The sequence below is a fragment of the Aethina tumida genome, chromosome 5, assembly GCF_024364675.1.
Source record: "Aethina tumida isolate Nest 87 chromosome 5, icAetTumi1.1, whole genome shotgun sequence".
Taxonomy (NCBI): Eukaryota; Metazoa; Arthropoda; class Insecta; order Coleoptera; family Nitidulidae; genus Aethina; species Aethina tumida.
Window position 1 is genome coordinate 3,762,190 of NC_065439.1, and position 17,442 is coordinate 3,779,631.

A 17,442-nucleotide genomic window follows, 5' to 3' on the forward strand; every position below is an offset into this window, starting at 1 on the left:
TTTTTATTTTATATTAATTATGATTGATTTAAAACTTTCATATTTAATGTTCAATAACCAAAACCATATAATTTGTAGAGAATTTGTTGAAACCATCCGTTAAATTTACCAAATATATTATTATATAAATTAATTTAAATTCAAGCCTTAAGTGATCCTTAAAATTTTAATATATGTGTAATATTATTATATTCAATGTTAAAAAATTCAAAATAACTAAACTACTGTGTGTTTTTTGATGATTTGAGGCCAATGAAAATTTATTGGTATTTTTCAGAGGTCAGTTAACTAATAACTGGTAATCTTAATTAAATTGATGTGTGTCAAAGATGTTTATTAATAATATAATGTCAATGAAAAACTAATAAATATTGGTTGTTTTTTGAAAATTATAAACAATGTTAAACATAATAATAAATTATGTATGTGATTTCAGGATATTGCAGGAGTTCTGAAGCTGGTTGTAGACAGATATCACAATGTAGTTGATAGGATAAGTGGTAAGTTTTTATTATTTATCAAAATTATTTTCCTAATTAATTGTTACGATTTAATTATTGAATTTTATTATATATATTATATTTTACTATAAAAATTGATTTTATTGTTAAAAAATAATAATAAAATATTATATTAAGGAAATATTAAACGAAAACTATAAATTTTTATCGTCTAAAATCATCCATATATTAATAAAAAATATCAAAAATGTTGTGTTATAAACACATTTAATAGAAATAATAATAAAACATGATTAAAAAAAAAAAGTGAACCAAAATATAATAAAAATTAGTATTTAAAACTTTAAAATCATCCATAAATGTATAAAAAAATATATAAAAATTGTTTTTCTTATTATTCTTGTTGGTGTTATAAACATATTTAACAAAAATAATAATAAAACATGATTTTAAAAATGGTGAACCAAAAAATAATAAAAATTATTATTTAAAATTTTAAAATCATACCTAAATGTATAAAAAAATATATTAAAATTGATTTTCTAATTATTCCTGTTGGTGTTATAAACACTTTCAACAAATATATTAATAAAACATGATTATACAAGAAGATTAACAAAAAAATGATAAAAATTATTATTTGAAACTTTAAAATCATCCATAAATGAATAAAAAATATATTAAAATTGATTTTCTAATTATTCCTGTTTGTGTTATAAACACATTCAACAAATATATTAATAAACCATGATTATAAAAGAAGATTAACAAAAAAATGATAAAAATAATTATTCAAAACTTTAAAATCATCCATAAATGTATAAAAAAATATATTAAAATTGATTTTCTAATTATTCCTGTTGGTGTTATAAACACTTTCAACAAATATATTAATAAACCATGATTATAAAAGAAGATTAACAAAAAAATGATAAAAATAATTATTTAAAACTTTAAAATCATCCATAAATGTATAAAAAAATATATTAAAATTGATTTTCTAATTATTCCTGTTGGTGTTATAAACACTTTCAACAAATATATTAATAAAACATGATTATACAAGAAGATTAACAAAAAAATTATAAAAATTATTATTTAGAACTTTAAAATTATCCATAAATGTATGAAAAACTATATTAAAATTGATTTTCTAATTATTCCTGTTGGTGTTATAAACACTTTAAACTAAAATAATAATAAAACATGATTTTAATAAAAGATGAACCAAAAAATAATATAAATTATTGTTTAAAACTTTAAAATCATCCATAAAATTATAAAAAATATATTAAAAATGATTTTCTAATTATTCCTGTTGGTGTTATAAACACTTTAAACTAAAATAATAATAAAACATGATTTTAATAAAAGATGAACCAAAAAATAATATAAATTATTGTTTAAAACTTTAAAATCATCCATAAAATTATAAAAAATATATTAAAAATCATTTTCTAATTATTCCTGTTGGTGTTATAAACACTTTAAACTAAAATAATAATAAAACATGATTTTAATAAAAGATGAACCAAAAAATAATATAAATTATTGTTTAAAACTTTAAAATCATCCATAAAATTATAAAAAATATATTAAAAATCATTTTCTAATTATTCCTGTTGGTGTTATAAACACTTTAAACTAAAATAATAATAAAACATGATTTTAATAAAAGATAAACCAAAAAATAATATAAATTATTGTTTAAAACTTTAAAATCATCCATAAAATTATAAAAAATATATTAAAAATGATTTTCTAATTATTCCTGTTGGTGTTATAAACACTTTAAACTAAAATAATAATAAAACATGATTTTAATAAAAGATGAACCAAAAAATAATATAAATTATTGTTTAAAACTTTAAAATCATCCATAAAATTATAAAAAATATATTAAAAATGATTTTCTAATTATTCCTGTTGGTGTTATAAACACTTTAAACTAAAATAATAATAAAACATGATTTTAATAAAAGATGAACCAAAAAATAATATAAATTATTGTTTAAAACTTTAAAATCATCCATAAAATTATAAAAAATATATTAAAAATGATTTTCTAATTATTCCTGTTAGTGTTATAAACACTTTAAACTAAAATAATAATAATACATGATTTTAATAAAAGATGAGCCAAAAAATAATATAAATTATTGTTTAAAACTTTAAAATCATCCATAAAATTATAAAAAAATATATTAAAAATCATTTTCTAATTATTCCTGTTGGTGTTATAAACACTTTTAACTAAAATAATAATAAAACATGATTTTAAAAATGTTGAACCAAAAAATAATAAAAATTATTATTTAAAACTTTATAATCATCTAAATATGTCTTTAAAAAATTAATAATAAAACATTATTTTAATAAAATTTGATATGAATAGGATAAAATATAAATTTGGTGTTATTTTAGATCCACGAACGACAGACTGGCCGCTGATGCAAAGTCCCCTGCCCACCATAACAATGGTCGTCACATACTTGTACGTAATCCTGATCCTCGGACCGAGATTGATGCGAGACCGAAAGCCGTACAAGCTCAGGGAAGTCTTGATCGCCTATAACGGAGCACAAGTCCTGTACAGTCTCTTCATGTTATACGAGGTAACGAGGGAGCGTCGTCCTTTGGCATTTTACTAAATTCATTCTCCAAATTGGCAAAGTGAAATAACTAAACGAAGGTGAAGTGACTCATAAATGCATTTTGCAACTGACATCTTTTGGGCATTTAAAAATTAAACTTTTTTGTAGGTCAGAACCTTGACTAGTAATTAATAAATCAAAACCTTGAAAGCACACTTCAAACAAAATTGGAACTAACGTTAAAAAACCACTTTTATACGTCGACACAGAATTAGTCGGTGTTTAAACATTTATCCAACAAGTCAATGTTAATGTTAAGATTGTTTACAGAAAGCGGGAAGTTAACATAATATACGCATTATCTAACAACCACTGATCTACCTCAACGTAAAATGAGTGAAATCCTTTCGTTCGCGACTTTCTCCTTGAATCGGTGTGTCCTTGAAAAAGCCATGGCGTGCGACCTTGCAATAACGACGCACGTCCTTGCAGCGAAAGCCAGACGATTAATGGTACCTGCTAAACGTTACGTGTCTGCAAACGTTATATAAATCTACGGTCGACTAAGCTACGGTAATTGTTTGACAGTGAAATACTCGTAGAAATTGTGAATGATTCAATTTATAAACTATTTTCGATAATTAATCATAAAAGGGTTCAAAAATCAATCAAAATTTCTTTATTTTTATAGTTTTTATTAATTATTCATTTTAAATTATTAATTATCTACTGGGAAAATAATAATAATAAATAATTTTAGTAAATGATAAAAACTTTACTAATTATTAAGAAATTTGGATAAAAATACCCTTTGGTTTAATTAATAATTCATAATTAATTGAGTCTATTATATTTTTTATTAATTATTTATGTCAAATTATTAAATATCTACTGCCAAAATAATTCTGTATCATTTCATTAAATGATAAAGGTAAAAATTTTATTAATTATTAAGAAATTTGGACACAAATACTCATTGGTTTAATTAATAAATCATAATTAATTAAATCTATTATACTTTTTATTAATTATTTATGTAAAATTATTAAATATCTACTGCCAATAATTCTGTACCATTTTATTAAATGATAAAGGGAAAAATTTTATTGATTATTGAGAAATTTGGACACAAATACTCATTGGTTTAATTAATAAATCATAATTAATTGAATCTATTATACTTTTTATTAATTATTTATGTAAAATTATTAAATATCTACTGCCAAAATAATTCTGTACCATTTTATTAAATGATAAAGGGAAAAATTTTATTAATTATTAAGAAATTTGGACACAAATACTCATTGGTTTAATTAATAAATCATAATTAATTGAATCTATTATACTTTTAATTAATTATTTATGTAAAATTATTAAATATCTACTGCCAAAATAATTCTGTACCATTTTATTAAATGATAAAGGGAAAAATTTTATTAATTATTAAGAAATTTGGACACAAATACTCATTGGTTTAATTAATAAATCATAATTAATTGAATCTATTATACTTTTTATTAATTATTTTATGTCAAATTATTAAATATCTACTGCCAAAATAATTCTGTACCATTTTATTAAATGATAAAGGGAAAAATTTTATTAATTATTAAGAAATTTGGACACAAATACTCATTGGTTTAATTAATAAATCATAATTAATTGAATCTATTATACTTTTTATAATTATTTATGTCAAATTATTAAATATCTACTGCCAAAATAATTCTGTACCATTTTATTAAATGATAAAGGGAAAAATTTTATTAATTATTAAGAAATTTGGACACAAATACTCATTGGTTTAATTAATAAATCATAATTAATTAAATCTATTATACTTTTTATTAATTATTTATGTAAAATTATTAAATATCTACTGCCAATAATTCAGTACCATTTTATTAAATGATAAAGGTAAAAATTTTATTGATTATTAAGAAATTTGGACACAAATACTCATTGGTTTAATTAATAAATCATAATTAATTGAATCTATTGTACGTTTTATTAATTATTTATGTCAAATTATTAAATATCTACTGCCAATAATTCTGTACCATTTTATTAAATGATAAAGGTAAAAATTTTATTAATTATAAAGAAATTTGGACACAAATACTCATTGGTTTAATTAATAAATCATAATTAATTGAATCTATTATATTTTTTATTAATTATTTATGTAAAATTATTAAATATCTACTGCCAAAATAATTCTGTACCATTTTATTAAATGATAAAGGTAAAACTTTTATTGATTATTAAGAAATTTGGACACAAATACTCATTGGTTTAATTAATAAATCATAATTAATTGAATCTATTATACTTTTTATTAATTATTTATGTAAAATTATTAAATATCTACTGCCAAAATAATTCTGTACCATTTTATTAAATGATAAAGGGAAAAATTTTATTAATTATTAAGAAATTTGGACACAAATACTCATTGGTTTAATTAATAAATCATAATTAATTGAATCTATTATACTTTTAATTAATTATTTATGTAAAATTATTAAATATCTACTGCCAAAATAATTCTGTACCATTTTATTAAATGATAAAGGGAAAAATTTTATTAATTATTAAGAAATTTGGACACAAATACTCATTGGTTTAATTAATAAATCATAATTAATTGAATCTATTATACTTTTTATTAATTATTTTATGTCAAATTATTAAATATCTACTGCCAAAATAATTCTGTACCATTTTATTAAATGATAAAGGGAAAAATTTTATTAATTATTAAGAAATTTGGACACAAATACTCATTGGTTTAATTAATAAATCATAATTAATTGAATCTATTATACTTTTTATAATTATTTATGTCAAATTATTAAATATCTACTGCCAAAATAATTCTGTACCATTTTATTAAATGATAAAGGGAAAAATTTTATTAATTATTAAGAAATTTGGACACAAATACTCATTGGTTTAATTAATAAATCATAATTAATTAAATCTATTATACTTTTTATTAATTATTTATGTAAAATTATTAAATATCTACTGCCAATAATTCAGTACCATTTTATTAAATGATAAAGGTAAAAATTTTATTGATTATTAAGAAATTTGGACACAAATACTCATTGGTTTAATTAATAAATCATAATTAATTGAATCTATTGTACGTTTTATTAATTATTTATGTCAAATTATTAAATATCTACTGCCAATAATTCTGTACCATTTTATTAAATGATAAAGGTAAAAATTTTATTAATTATAAAGAAATTTGGACACAAATACTCATTGGTTTAATTAATAAATCATAATTAATTGAATCTATTATATTTTTTATTAATTATTTATGTAAAATTATTAAATATCTACTGCCAAAATAATTCTGTACCATTTTATTAAATGATAAAGGTAAAACTTTTATTGATTATTAAGAAATTTGGACACAAATACTCATTGGTTTAATTAATAAATCATAATTAATTGAATCTATTATACTTTTTATTAATTATTTATGTAAAATTATTAAATATCTACTGCCAAAATAATTCTGTACCATTTTATTAAATGACAAAGGTAAAAATTTTATTGATTATTAAGAAATTTGGACACAAATACTCATTGGTTTAATTAATAAATCATAATTAATTGAATCTATTATACGTTTTATTAATTATTTATGTCAAATTATTAAATATCTACTGCCAAAATAATTCTGTACCATTTTATTAAATGATAAAGGTAAAAATTTTTTCAATTATTAAGAAATTTGGACACAAATACTCATCGGTTTAATTAATAATTCATAATTAATTGAATCTATTATACTTTTTATTAATTATTTATGTAAAATTATTAAATATCTACTGCCAAAATAATTCTGTACCATTTTATTAAATGATAAAGGGAAAAATTTTATTAATTATTAAGAAATTTGGTCACAAATACTCATTGGTTTAATTAATAAATCATAATTAATTAAATCTATTATACTTTTTATTAATTATTTATGTAAAATTATTAAATATCTACTGCCAATAATTCAGTACCATTTTATTAAATGATAAAGGTAAAAATTTTATTGATTATTAAGAAATTTGGACACAAATACTCATTGGTTTAATTAATAATTCATAATTAATTTAATCTATCACATTTTTTGTTAATTGTGAGATTTATTTTAAAATATTAAATATCCACAGGCAAAAAAAATCTGCATAATTTAATGAAATGATAATTTTGTTTGAGACAAATCTGTTTCTAATTATAATTGTTAACCTTGATTACACAGTTATTAAATCGACTTATGCAAAATGAATTTCACGGTTATTTCGCCTGTGGCGTTAAAAAGGTACCTGTTTTCGATCAATGAACGTTACGTGTTTCTCCAACCTTAGAAAAATTACAAGGTAAACTTTACTACAGACTTAATTGGATATTCATTAACATTCGTAAACAATAATGGTTAACTGTAAATTTCATTTATTTTGGCATAAAAATAGACGATTATTTTATTTTACAGTTAATAATCAGCATTAGATATAAACATTTACTGCTAATGGGATTCTTTTTACCGTTCTGTGTTTTGAGGACAAAAATTTCTTGTCATTCTATTACTAAATTATTCTTTTTTCAATTGGGCCAACTAATTTTCTGTTGATTAATTATATTAAAAAGTCACCAAATTTTCTATTAATTTTAAGAAAAAGTCCTAAATTTATATTAATAGGTTAATAAATGTGTTACACAATTAATTAATATACAAAAAATATTGTAAACATAATATTAATTCCCTAATTTTATTGTAGAAATAATTAAATAACTAAATAAATATTTAATTCAGTTACAAACTTACCAGATAATCAGGATGGCCGAACAACTATCGAATGCACGTTATACTGGCACAAGCTTTACTGTTAAAATGAAGAAAAGTTGACAATAAGGCACACAACAACATTTAATTACAAGTAATAGTTAATTTTTAAAATGAACTTAATGGCTTTTAAAGAATTAAATTTACGATGCCACCTATACTAAAGTTACATTTTGGGGCACTAAACCTATTGTAATAATTTTATCACACATTATTCAATTTTATGTTAAAGAGAAATTCACATTCCTTGTAATAATATGCAGTAAAAAGATGTTTTTGAGCCCAACATTTTATTGTTTTAGTGTTGATTAATGGTTTTTGTACACTCACTTAACTGTACTTGTGTGAAAGAAACCATCATTTAGTCAATAAATACTAAAATTGTGCTTATTTAATTACGTTTTCCAGTTATGACAATTAAAGTCTCAACAAACACTGAAAAAAGAACACCCTACTTCTTAATATAGTCTTAAAAATTTGAATATTATTTCAATTTTTGTCAGAGACTTCAACTGGTGATGAGGAGACGAACCCTAAATATTTAAAAAGTTGGCCAAAATCATTCAGAAAAGAAAATTATTAACTTTTCAGAGGTCTTTTGCTTATTATATTTATTTAATTAATGGTCCTGTCATATGCTGTAAGAAAAAATTAAGGGCTTACTGCAATAAAAGTCACTCGTTTCCTGTATTAATTAAAAGATTTAAAGGCTTCAAAAAATATTTAAGGAGAACCTGAAGGAAATGGAACTGAAATTTAGTTGGGGGACTGTGAGAAGAAGGGATGAAGGATTGTTTGGCCAAAGTCCTGTTTGTTTAATTAAACCCATTTAGTCAGCTTAATTCAGAAAAATGTCTGTAACATTTTATATAGACTAAGTAAATATTAGTTGTTAGAATAGATTATAGAAAACAACATTAGTATGTAATGGAGAATTCAACTACGGATGACAAAACGAACCCAACTTTCAACAGTTTGCAATGTTTGTTAATTAATAAATCAGTCTATTAATTTATAGTTTACAAAAGCCAATTAATAATGGCGTATTAATCCAATTGATCTTTTGATCTCATTGTTAAAGCAATGAATGAATCAGCTGTGAAACAGTTTACGTTCGATAATAATACGTTATTCAGTTCGTAACGAGTTCATTGACTGACATTAACGTTTGATTTCGCAACGGAACTTGCTACACAACCTTCCTTCTTACGCCGATTTAATGATTTACATTTGATCACGTTCAATATCAAGGCTGACTTCAATGTCACACTTATTCATCCACGTAATTGATTTGTCGTTTTATTGGTTTCAGCATTTGATGAGTGGATGGTTTTGGGATTACAGCTACAAATGTCAACCGGTCGATTATTCGGACAGTGAGAAGGCAATGAGGGTAAGTTTTTTCTGGTTGTTGGTTTACGTAATTAAAATGAGTCAAAGGATATTCCATAAGACAGAAACTGGATGTTAAAAGCACATTAGAACATGTTATAAAAGACTTCATTTAAACCGTTGCTTAATATTCAATTATAAGATTAGTAATGAAACATTTCGTAATATTTAAATAACAAATTAGATTTGTTACTGATGAGGGAACTAATAAATTACATTATAATTTTCTTTACAGTCCAATTAACATAATTATTATAAGTTACAATTTTACACTTGTGCTTTAAATGTGTGGTTGTTTTTCAACAACCATAATATTGTATTTCGACATAATTAATGAAAGTTTGAAATATATATTATGTTACATTAAACCAGATTAACAAAATTATTTTAATGGACTTTTTGATTGTTTATAATTAATTAAGCTTATGGTTTATTTGCTTACCAACTTTGTTATAAAAAGTTAAAAACAACCAAAATCATTATTTTTAACAAATTCAATTGTTATTTTGTTATTTTTTCAATTAACAACAATTCTATACTACTCGTTGACTTTTAATTTATAAATTATATATAATTTATCAATTGTTGTTAACCATAAAATTAGAATTGTTTCTTTAAACATTAAATTAAGTTTATTTTTAGATATAATCTGTGTTTTCATTTTAATATTTTTACTTAAATTATATAAATAATTAATTATAAACTTATTATTATAATTAAAATAATATAATAAACATTTCCTGTTAATTTGTTTAATTTTTACATATTTTAATAAATAAATATATATTTTTCAACAAATTTTACTGTTAAAAATAAAACAATACATTAATTATTAATCTTTTTTTCAATTTTAAATATTTTATAACAAAAATACAATTTATATATTTTTTTGTATATTTTTTTATTTATTTCATTTGTTATAATTTAATAAATAAATAGAATAAAAATAAATAAATTAATAAATGTGTAGTTCAAAAAACATAAAAAATAAATTAATTAAAAATTATTTTTATAAATTTTAATTATTTTAAACTAACAAAATTTATTTATTTATTTATTATTATTATTTTAATTATTTTTATATTTTAATAAATAAATAAATTTCAAAAATAATAATGAATAAAGTTCAAAAAAAATAATTTTCATCAAATTTTACTTTAAAAAAAAAATTAATAAATTAATTAATCGTTTTAACATAAGTAAATTAATACAATTTATTTATTTTTTGTATATTTTTTTAAATTATTTTATTTTTTACAATTTAATAAATGAATAAATAGAACCGTAAATAATAAAAAAATGTAAATATTATGTTAAATTTTATTTTTTTCTTTAATTTAGTAACAAAATTCCCCAAAGACTGTTTTCCACTGTTAACACATTATAATTTTTGAATATTACATAATTTAACAACAGTCTATTTACACAAACAATCGTAAACTCCAAACTAATTATATTGATGACGTTAATCTTAACAAAGCAACTTTGCAAATTCATAATTTAAACATTAACTTATTTTTGTTGTGGGACTCTTTTAGTCACGACGTTTATTACGGAATAAAATTGACCTCAAAATTAATTCATCATACATAACATAACATCATCGTTCATTCTAGAAATAATATTAACAATAAAAAATAAATGTTACAGTTAGTTAAATGTGTGGTTTATTTATTAGCAAAAAATTTGCAAGTTTAAATAACAAGATAAGAATTTTAAAAGTATAATTTTTTGTATTATGTTTGTGTTTACAATAATTGAATTGTATATTTTATTTATTTAAATATTCCTTCAACTAAATGCCTAATTATTTATTTATTTTTTTTTATTAATTAATTATTTAAATTATTTATTTATTTTTTATAATAAGGTATAATAATTTGTTTATTTTCAGTAATTAGTTAATTAATTATCTTTTTATTAATTAAGTACTTAATTTATTTATTTAAATTTAAACTAATAATATTTTGTTAATTTTTAATATTTAAATAATTATTTATTTTTTATTAATTAATTTCATAATTTATTTATTTAATTTTTATTTAATTGTTTAAGATAAGAATTTTAAAAGTATAATTTTTTGTATTATGTTTGTGTTTACAATAATTGAATTGTATATTTTATTTATTTAAATATTCCTTCAACTAAATGCCTAATTATTTATTTTTTTTTTATTAATTAATTACTTAAATTATTTATTTATTTTTTATAATAAGGAATAATAATTTGTTTATTTTTAGTAATTAGTTAATTAATTATCTTTTTATTAATTAAGTACTTAATTTATTTATTTAAATTTAAACTAATAATATTTTGTTAATTTTTAATATTTAAATAATTATTTATTTTTTATTAATTAATTTCTTAATTTATTTATTTAATTTTTATTTAATTGTTTAAGATAAGAATTTTAAAAGTATAATTTTTTGTATTATGTTTGTGTTTACAATAATTGAATTGTATATTTTATTTATTTAAATATTCCTTCAACTAAATGCCTAATTATTTATTTTTTTTTTATTAATTAATTACTTAAATTATTTATTTATTTTTTATAATAAGGAATAATAATTTGTTTATTTTTAGTAATTAGTTAATTAATTATCTTTTTATTAATTAAGTACTTAATTTATTTATTTAAATTTAAACTAATAATATTTTGTTAATTTTTAATATTTAAATAATTATTTATTTTTTATTAATTAATTTCTTAATTTATTTATTTAATTTTTATTTAATTGTTTAAGATAAGAATTTTAAAAGTATAATTTTTTGTATTATGTTTGTGTTTACAATAATTGAATTGTATATTTTATTTATTTAAATATTCCTTCAACTAAATGCCTAATTATTTATTTTTTTTTTTATTAATTAATTACTTAAATTATTTATTTATTTTTTATAATAAGGTATAATAATTTGTTTATTTTCAGTAATTAGTTAATTAATTATCTTTTTATTAATTAAGTACTTAATTTATTTATTTAAATTTAAACTAATAATATTTTGTTAATTTTTAATATTTAAATAATTATTTATTTTTTATTAATTAATTTCTTAATTTATTTATTTAATTTTTATTTAATTGTTTATTTAGTTTATTTATATTGTTTATATAAACTAATAAGATATAATATTTGGTTTATTTTCAATAATTAATAATTCTTTTATTAATTTATTACTTAATTTGTTTATTTATTTAATTTTATTATTTATTAATCAATTAATAATCAATTTATTTATTTATTTAATTTAAAATATATCAATAATTATAAACAAAAAACTTATTATCATAAAGAAATTTAGAAAATCACTTAAATAAACAGAATAATAAATAAATAAATAATCAAATAAATATTAAAAATAAACAAAAATACATTTGAAATAAACAAAATCATAGGAATTTAAATAATGGTGGAGGCTGTTCATTTTTATTTTTTATAAATATAAGAAAAAATTCTCAAAATTGATTGATTCTTGATAATGTAATTAATTCATTAAATAAATTACTTTTGTTAATTTAAAATATTTTGCTAAATTCTACTGAATTCTATGTACCATATTTTACATAATTTATAAAAGTGTGTCATGTGACAATTGCAAATCTTTTTTTGTAACACTTAAAAGTGATTTATGGTAATAAAAGTTTGATAATTAGCAAATTTCTCTTTAATATAAAGATATTTTTGCAACAATCCCGAATTGTCGGATGTCGCAACTGACAAACAAAGTCGAGTGGCACTAATCCGAGCCGAAAAAATCGATCTAGGATTTGAGAAATTGTAATTATTCCAGATGGCCAACCTGTGCTGGTGGTACTACATCTCCAAGCTGTCCGAATTCGCCGACACCGTCTTCTTCGTGATGCGCAAGAAGGAGAGCCAAATCACGCTGCTCCATCTGTACCACCACAGCCTCACGCCGCTGGAGACGTGGATCCTTGTGAAATTCCTCGCAGGTATGTGTCACGTCGCACACGCACCTCCCCGTATCTCCGTATCTCCATCCAATTTCCTAACGCCGTTCGGAGTTGCATCAATGGGTGCGTTCCGTTTGGATTTCTGGTTCGTTGCCGAAGAAGGTGTGGAAATCGTCGGCCCGTTCGCATTTCACGCCGATCCTTTGTCCGATTTCGATGCGTTACTTCGATTTTAAATATGTTGGACGGAACAAAACGAAGTGCAATTGCCAATTGGTAATTGGGGTAATTAAATAAAACGTGGCGAAACCGTTTTACAACATTTATCAACAAAAGCTGTAATCTATGGATTAGACAATTACTCTTTATTGCAAATTACAATAACTAGAGCAAATCTGATTTTTTACGCTTTAATTTCGTTATTGTTAATCTATGTACATATGTACGTTATCCTTTGTTTAAAATAATCTTCATTCTTCATTTTAAATTTAAATATAATAGATATTTACAATTTTGGTGGGTTACTGCCCTAATTTAACAGAAACATGTATAATTAATCACGTAAACTAAATTTAATTATTATATTTATTGATTAAAAAGATTTTTGTGTTTTATATATTTATAATAATTATGTAAAAAATTAATAATTAAATATTAATTAACAATTTTTTTTAATACTTAAATTCAAGTATTTAAATATAAACATTAAACCATATAATTTTATTTTTCTAAATTATTTATTTATTATTACTCAAAATTTTACACCAAAATAATTAATAAATATAACTATTTTAGGCATTTTTCTACATTATTTATTTAAATTTATTCAATCATATACACTAAGATTTTAAAAAATTCCACCCAAAATAAAGAAAATAATTCAAATTATATTAATTTTTATTTTTTATTTTTCTCTTCAATAATTTACAAAAATTTTTGATCTTGACCTTTTTTTTATATCTTATTACTTATTTACTTATTTTTTAAATCATTTATTAATTATAATTTATTATTTAACTAATATTATTATATATTTTTCAAAATTTTATAAAAAAATAATTAATTAAAATAACAAATGATTACAGAAAACTATAAAATTTAAAGTTTATTGTAATTTCTAACTATTTTAATCATTAAAATCATTTTTTTTTTATTTTAATTAATTTATTTAATATTAAAAAATCCATACAAAATTAAGGAAATAATTAAAATTATATTAATTCTAATTTTTTATATTTTTCTTCAATGATTTACAAAGATTTTTAATCTTTAAGTTTATTTTATTTATTTTTCAAAATATTACTCAAAAGTAATTAATTAAAATAAAAGCTAAATACAGAAAATTTTAAAATGTCATTAAAATTGTTTTTCCACTTCATTATTATTTTATATTTTAAGAAATTATATGGTTATTATTAAATATTAGAAAAATCTAGAAAAATAATAATTGAAATTATATTAATCATAATTGAAATAATTGAAATTATATTAATTATAATTTTTTATGTTTCTCTTCAATGATTTAAATAGATTTTTAAACTTCAAATTTTATTTTGTATTTTTGATTTAAAATTATTTATTAATTAATACTTATATTTATTTATTATTATTTATTAAGATATTATTTATATATCTTTCAAAATTTTACAAAAAAGTATATTGTGACTTCTGTTTTATGTAATTAAAATCATTTTTCCACTTTCTCTATTAAAAATTTATTCAATTAACTTTATTTATTACTGTACATTATTATTATTATTACATTAAATTATTACTATACAATTTATATTTTAAAAAATTATATAACATTTGTGATTTTTTGAAAATTTTATATTATTATTTTTAATTTATTTTACTTTTATATTAATGTTTTTATAGAATTTCAATTATAATAATTAATTAGACTTATATAATTAAATTTTTATTATATATTTTTTAATATTTTAATACAAATATTTATAATAACTTATTTATACAAATTTATAAATTTGTTTATAATTGTAATTAAATAGTAAAATTAATTTATTATGTAAAAATGAAAGAATCATTAGCAGAACATTTATTACAGTACTGTTAATTATCTCATTATGATTCATCATATTATAAAAATTGTGTCGAAACCATTTACAAACATTTGTAAATCGAAACACAAATGATATTAGTTAATAAAACTAATGCTTAAAATCCTGAGAATACACAAACCATGAAACAAATGCAGAAATAGATGAATTTAACAATCCTTTTTTTGTTATGTATTAACTAGAGCAGATCGAATATTTTTCCATAATAATTTCTTTATTTTATTAGTTTTTATTTGTTAAATTTCTTGTTAATTAATTACACCAGATCATCAATTTAAATTTTAACAATTTATTCATTAATTTTTAACAATAAATTATTTACGTAAAAGTGTGTTGAAATGTTGGCATCAAATCTCAGATTGTCCCCCTTAAGTTTCCCAAATTGATCTTTGTTTTGCAACTTTTTCATTTGCAACACAATTTAACAAAATTATTGATTTTACTGGCATCATTTTTTTTTGCGTAATTAATCGAACGAACAGTGCGTTTTGAAATTTTAGTGAAAAGTTGCCTCGGTCGCAATTATAAAATCGTTAGTTTCAATTAAAAGGTGGTGCTGGATTTAAAATCCAGTCGAACGGTTTTCATGCGATTGCAACAACAATTTACGTATTGCCCCACCATTAATCATTGCCTAATCGGCCACTTTATGTTGCCATTTGAAAAAAACGTCGGGCTGAATTGTACAGAACTGGTTAGAAAGTACGTTAGCGTAGTAAAATATTGCCGTATCCTTTTGCAAATATTTAAATCCACCATTTTATTGTGTGCGTGTGTGTGTGTGTGTGCAGCACATAAATGGCAAAACTAATAAACAAATTAATTAAAACACATTTTATTTTGTATTTATAAATAAAACTGGCCACTAAGGACCATTATTACTTAAAATAATCAAGAAATCTCCAAACACACCATCTAGACCATCGGTGCTAAACTACCCCATCTTAAAAAATCTAAAATAATCTCCAAATATGAATATAAATGTTAATTAGAGGTGTAATTTAAGGGAATTTTCATTTTAATCAGCTAAATGTATTGAATTATTTAACTAATACCTCATACTATATAAACCTTCGGTGTTAAACTCCTCCACCTTAAAAATAAATGAAAGAAATTTTTAAAAATAAATAGAAATGTAATTTAGAGGTGTAGTTTAACGGTATTTCCAATTTAAACAGTAAAATTTATTGAATTAATTAACTAATAATTCTTAACCCTCGGTGCTAAACTCCTCCACCTTAAAAATAAATGAAAGAAAAATCTAAAAATAAATTGAAATGTTAATTAGAGGTGTGGTTTAAGGGGATTTTCATTTTAAACAGTAAAATTGTGATGCTAAACTCCTCCCCCCTTAAAATAAACAAAAAATAAAAGGTCTAACACTGTCAAACTTTGATATTTTTTTACTTTGAAACAAAGACAAGGTTAAAAAATTAATATATAAAACAAACTTTCATTTTTTGCATGAAATCTTATGCATGCTATCTATCAATGTTATTAAAGTTATTATCCAAGTTATTCATTAAACACCTTATTACTACAAGTGTAGCTGCAATTTCATACTCTCTAAGGTTAACTATGTGTCATTTCAAACATTGGTGTGAAATTCTTCGCAGAGTATTGCACCAGAACAGGTTGTCTGGAGGCAAGGCAATAACAAAGGTAATAGATATACCGACCTTCAAATTAGATTTTTTAACAAAATCTTAAATGTTTCCTCCAATAATAGTTTCTCATTTGGGTCAAGGTTTGCGGTGTACAAAACACTAATTACTAACCTGTGGTCAAATATTTAATTTAACTTTAAAATTTTATAATGTAAATCCATTTTGTTTTGCTATTAGGTCGTTTAAATATTAATTAATATCGACCTTTTGCAGGTGGACATGGAACCTTCTCCAATTTGATCAATAACATGGTGCACGTGGTCATGTATTTCTATTACATGGTTTCGGCCATGGGTCCCGAATATCAGAAGTACATCTGGTGGAAGAAGCATTTGACCACCATCCAATTAGTAAGTTTTAGAAGATAAATTGATTAGATAGAATCACACAGGTTTTAAGGAAACCTTTGAAACAAGTCTACTTCAATTATTACATCTTCAAACCAACTTGTCAAGGAACTTTTTGTAATT

General features: G+C 20.4%; 1 protein-coding gene across 1 annotated transcript in view; it reads left to right on the top strand.

Moving 5' to 3' along the window:
• Positions 1-17,442, top strand: part of LOC109598775 (elongation of very long chain fatty acids protein AAEL008004) — a 32,131-nt gene that overhangs the window by 13,700 nt on the left and 989 nt on the right. The window contains exons 2-6 of the mRNA XM_020014698.2: positions 437-500; positions 2,886-3,076; positions 9,226-9,306; positions 13,101-13,263; positions 17,186-17,322. Of these exons, the coding sequence (XP_019870257.1) occupies positions 437-500; positions 2,886-3,076; positions 9,226-9,306; positions 13,101-13,263; positions 17,186-17,322 (636 nt within the window). The remainder of the gene's footprint in view (positions 1-436; positions 501-2,885; positions 3,077-9,225; positions 9,307-13,100; positions 13,264-17,185; positions 17,323-17,442) is intronic.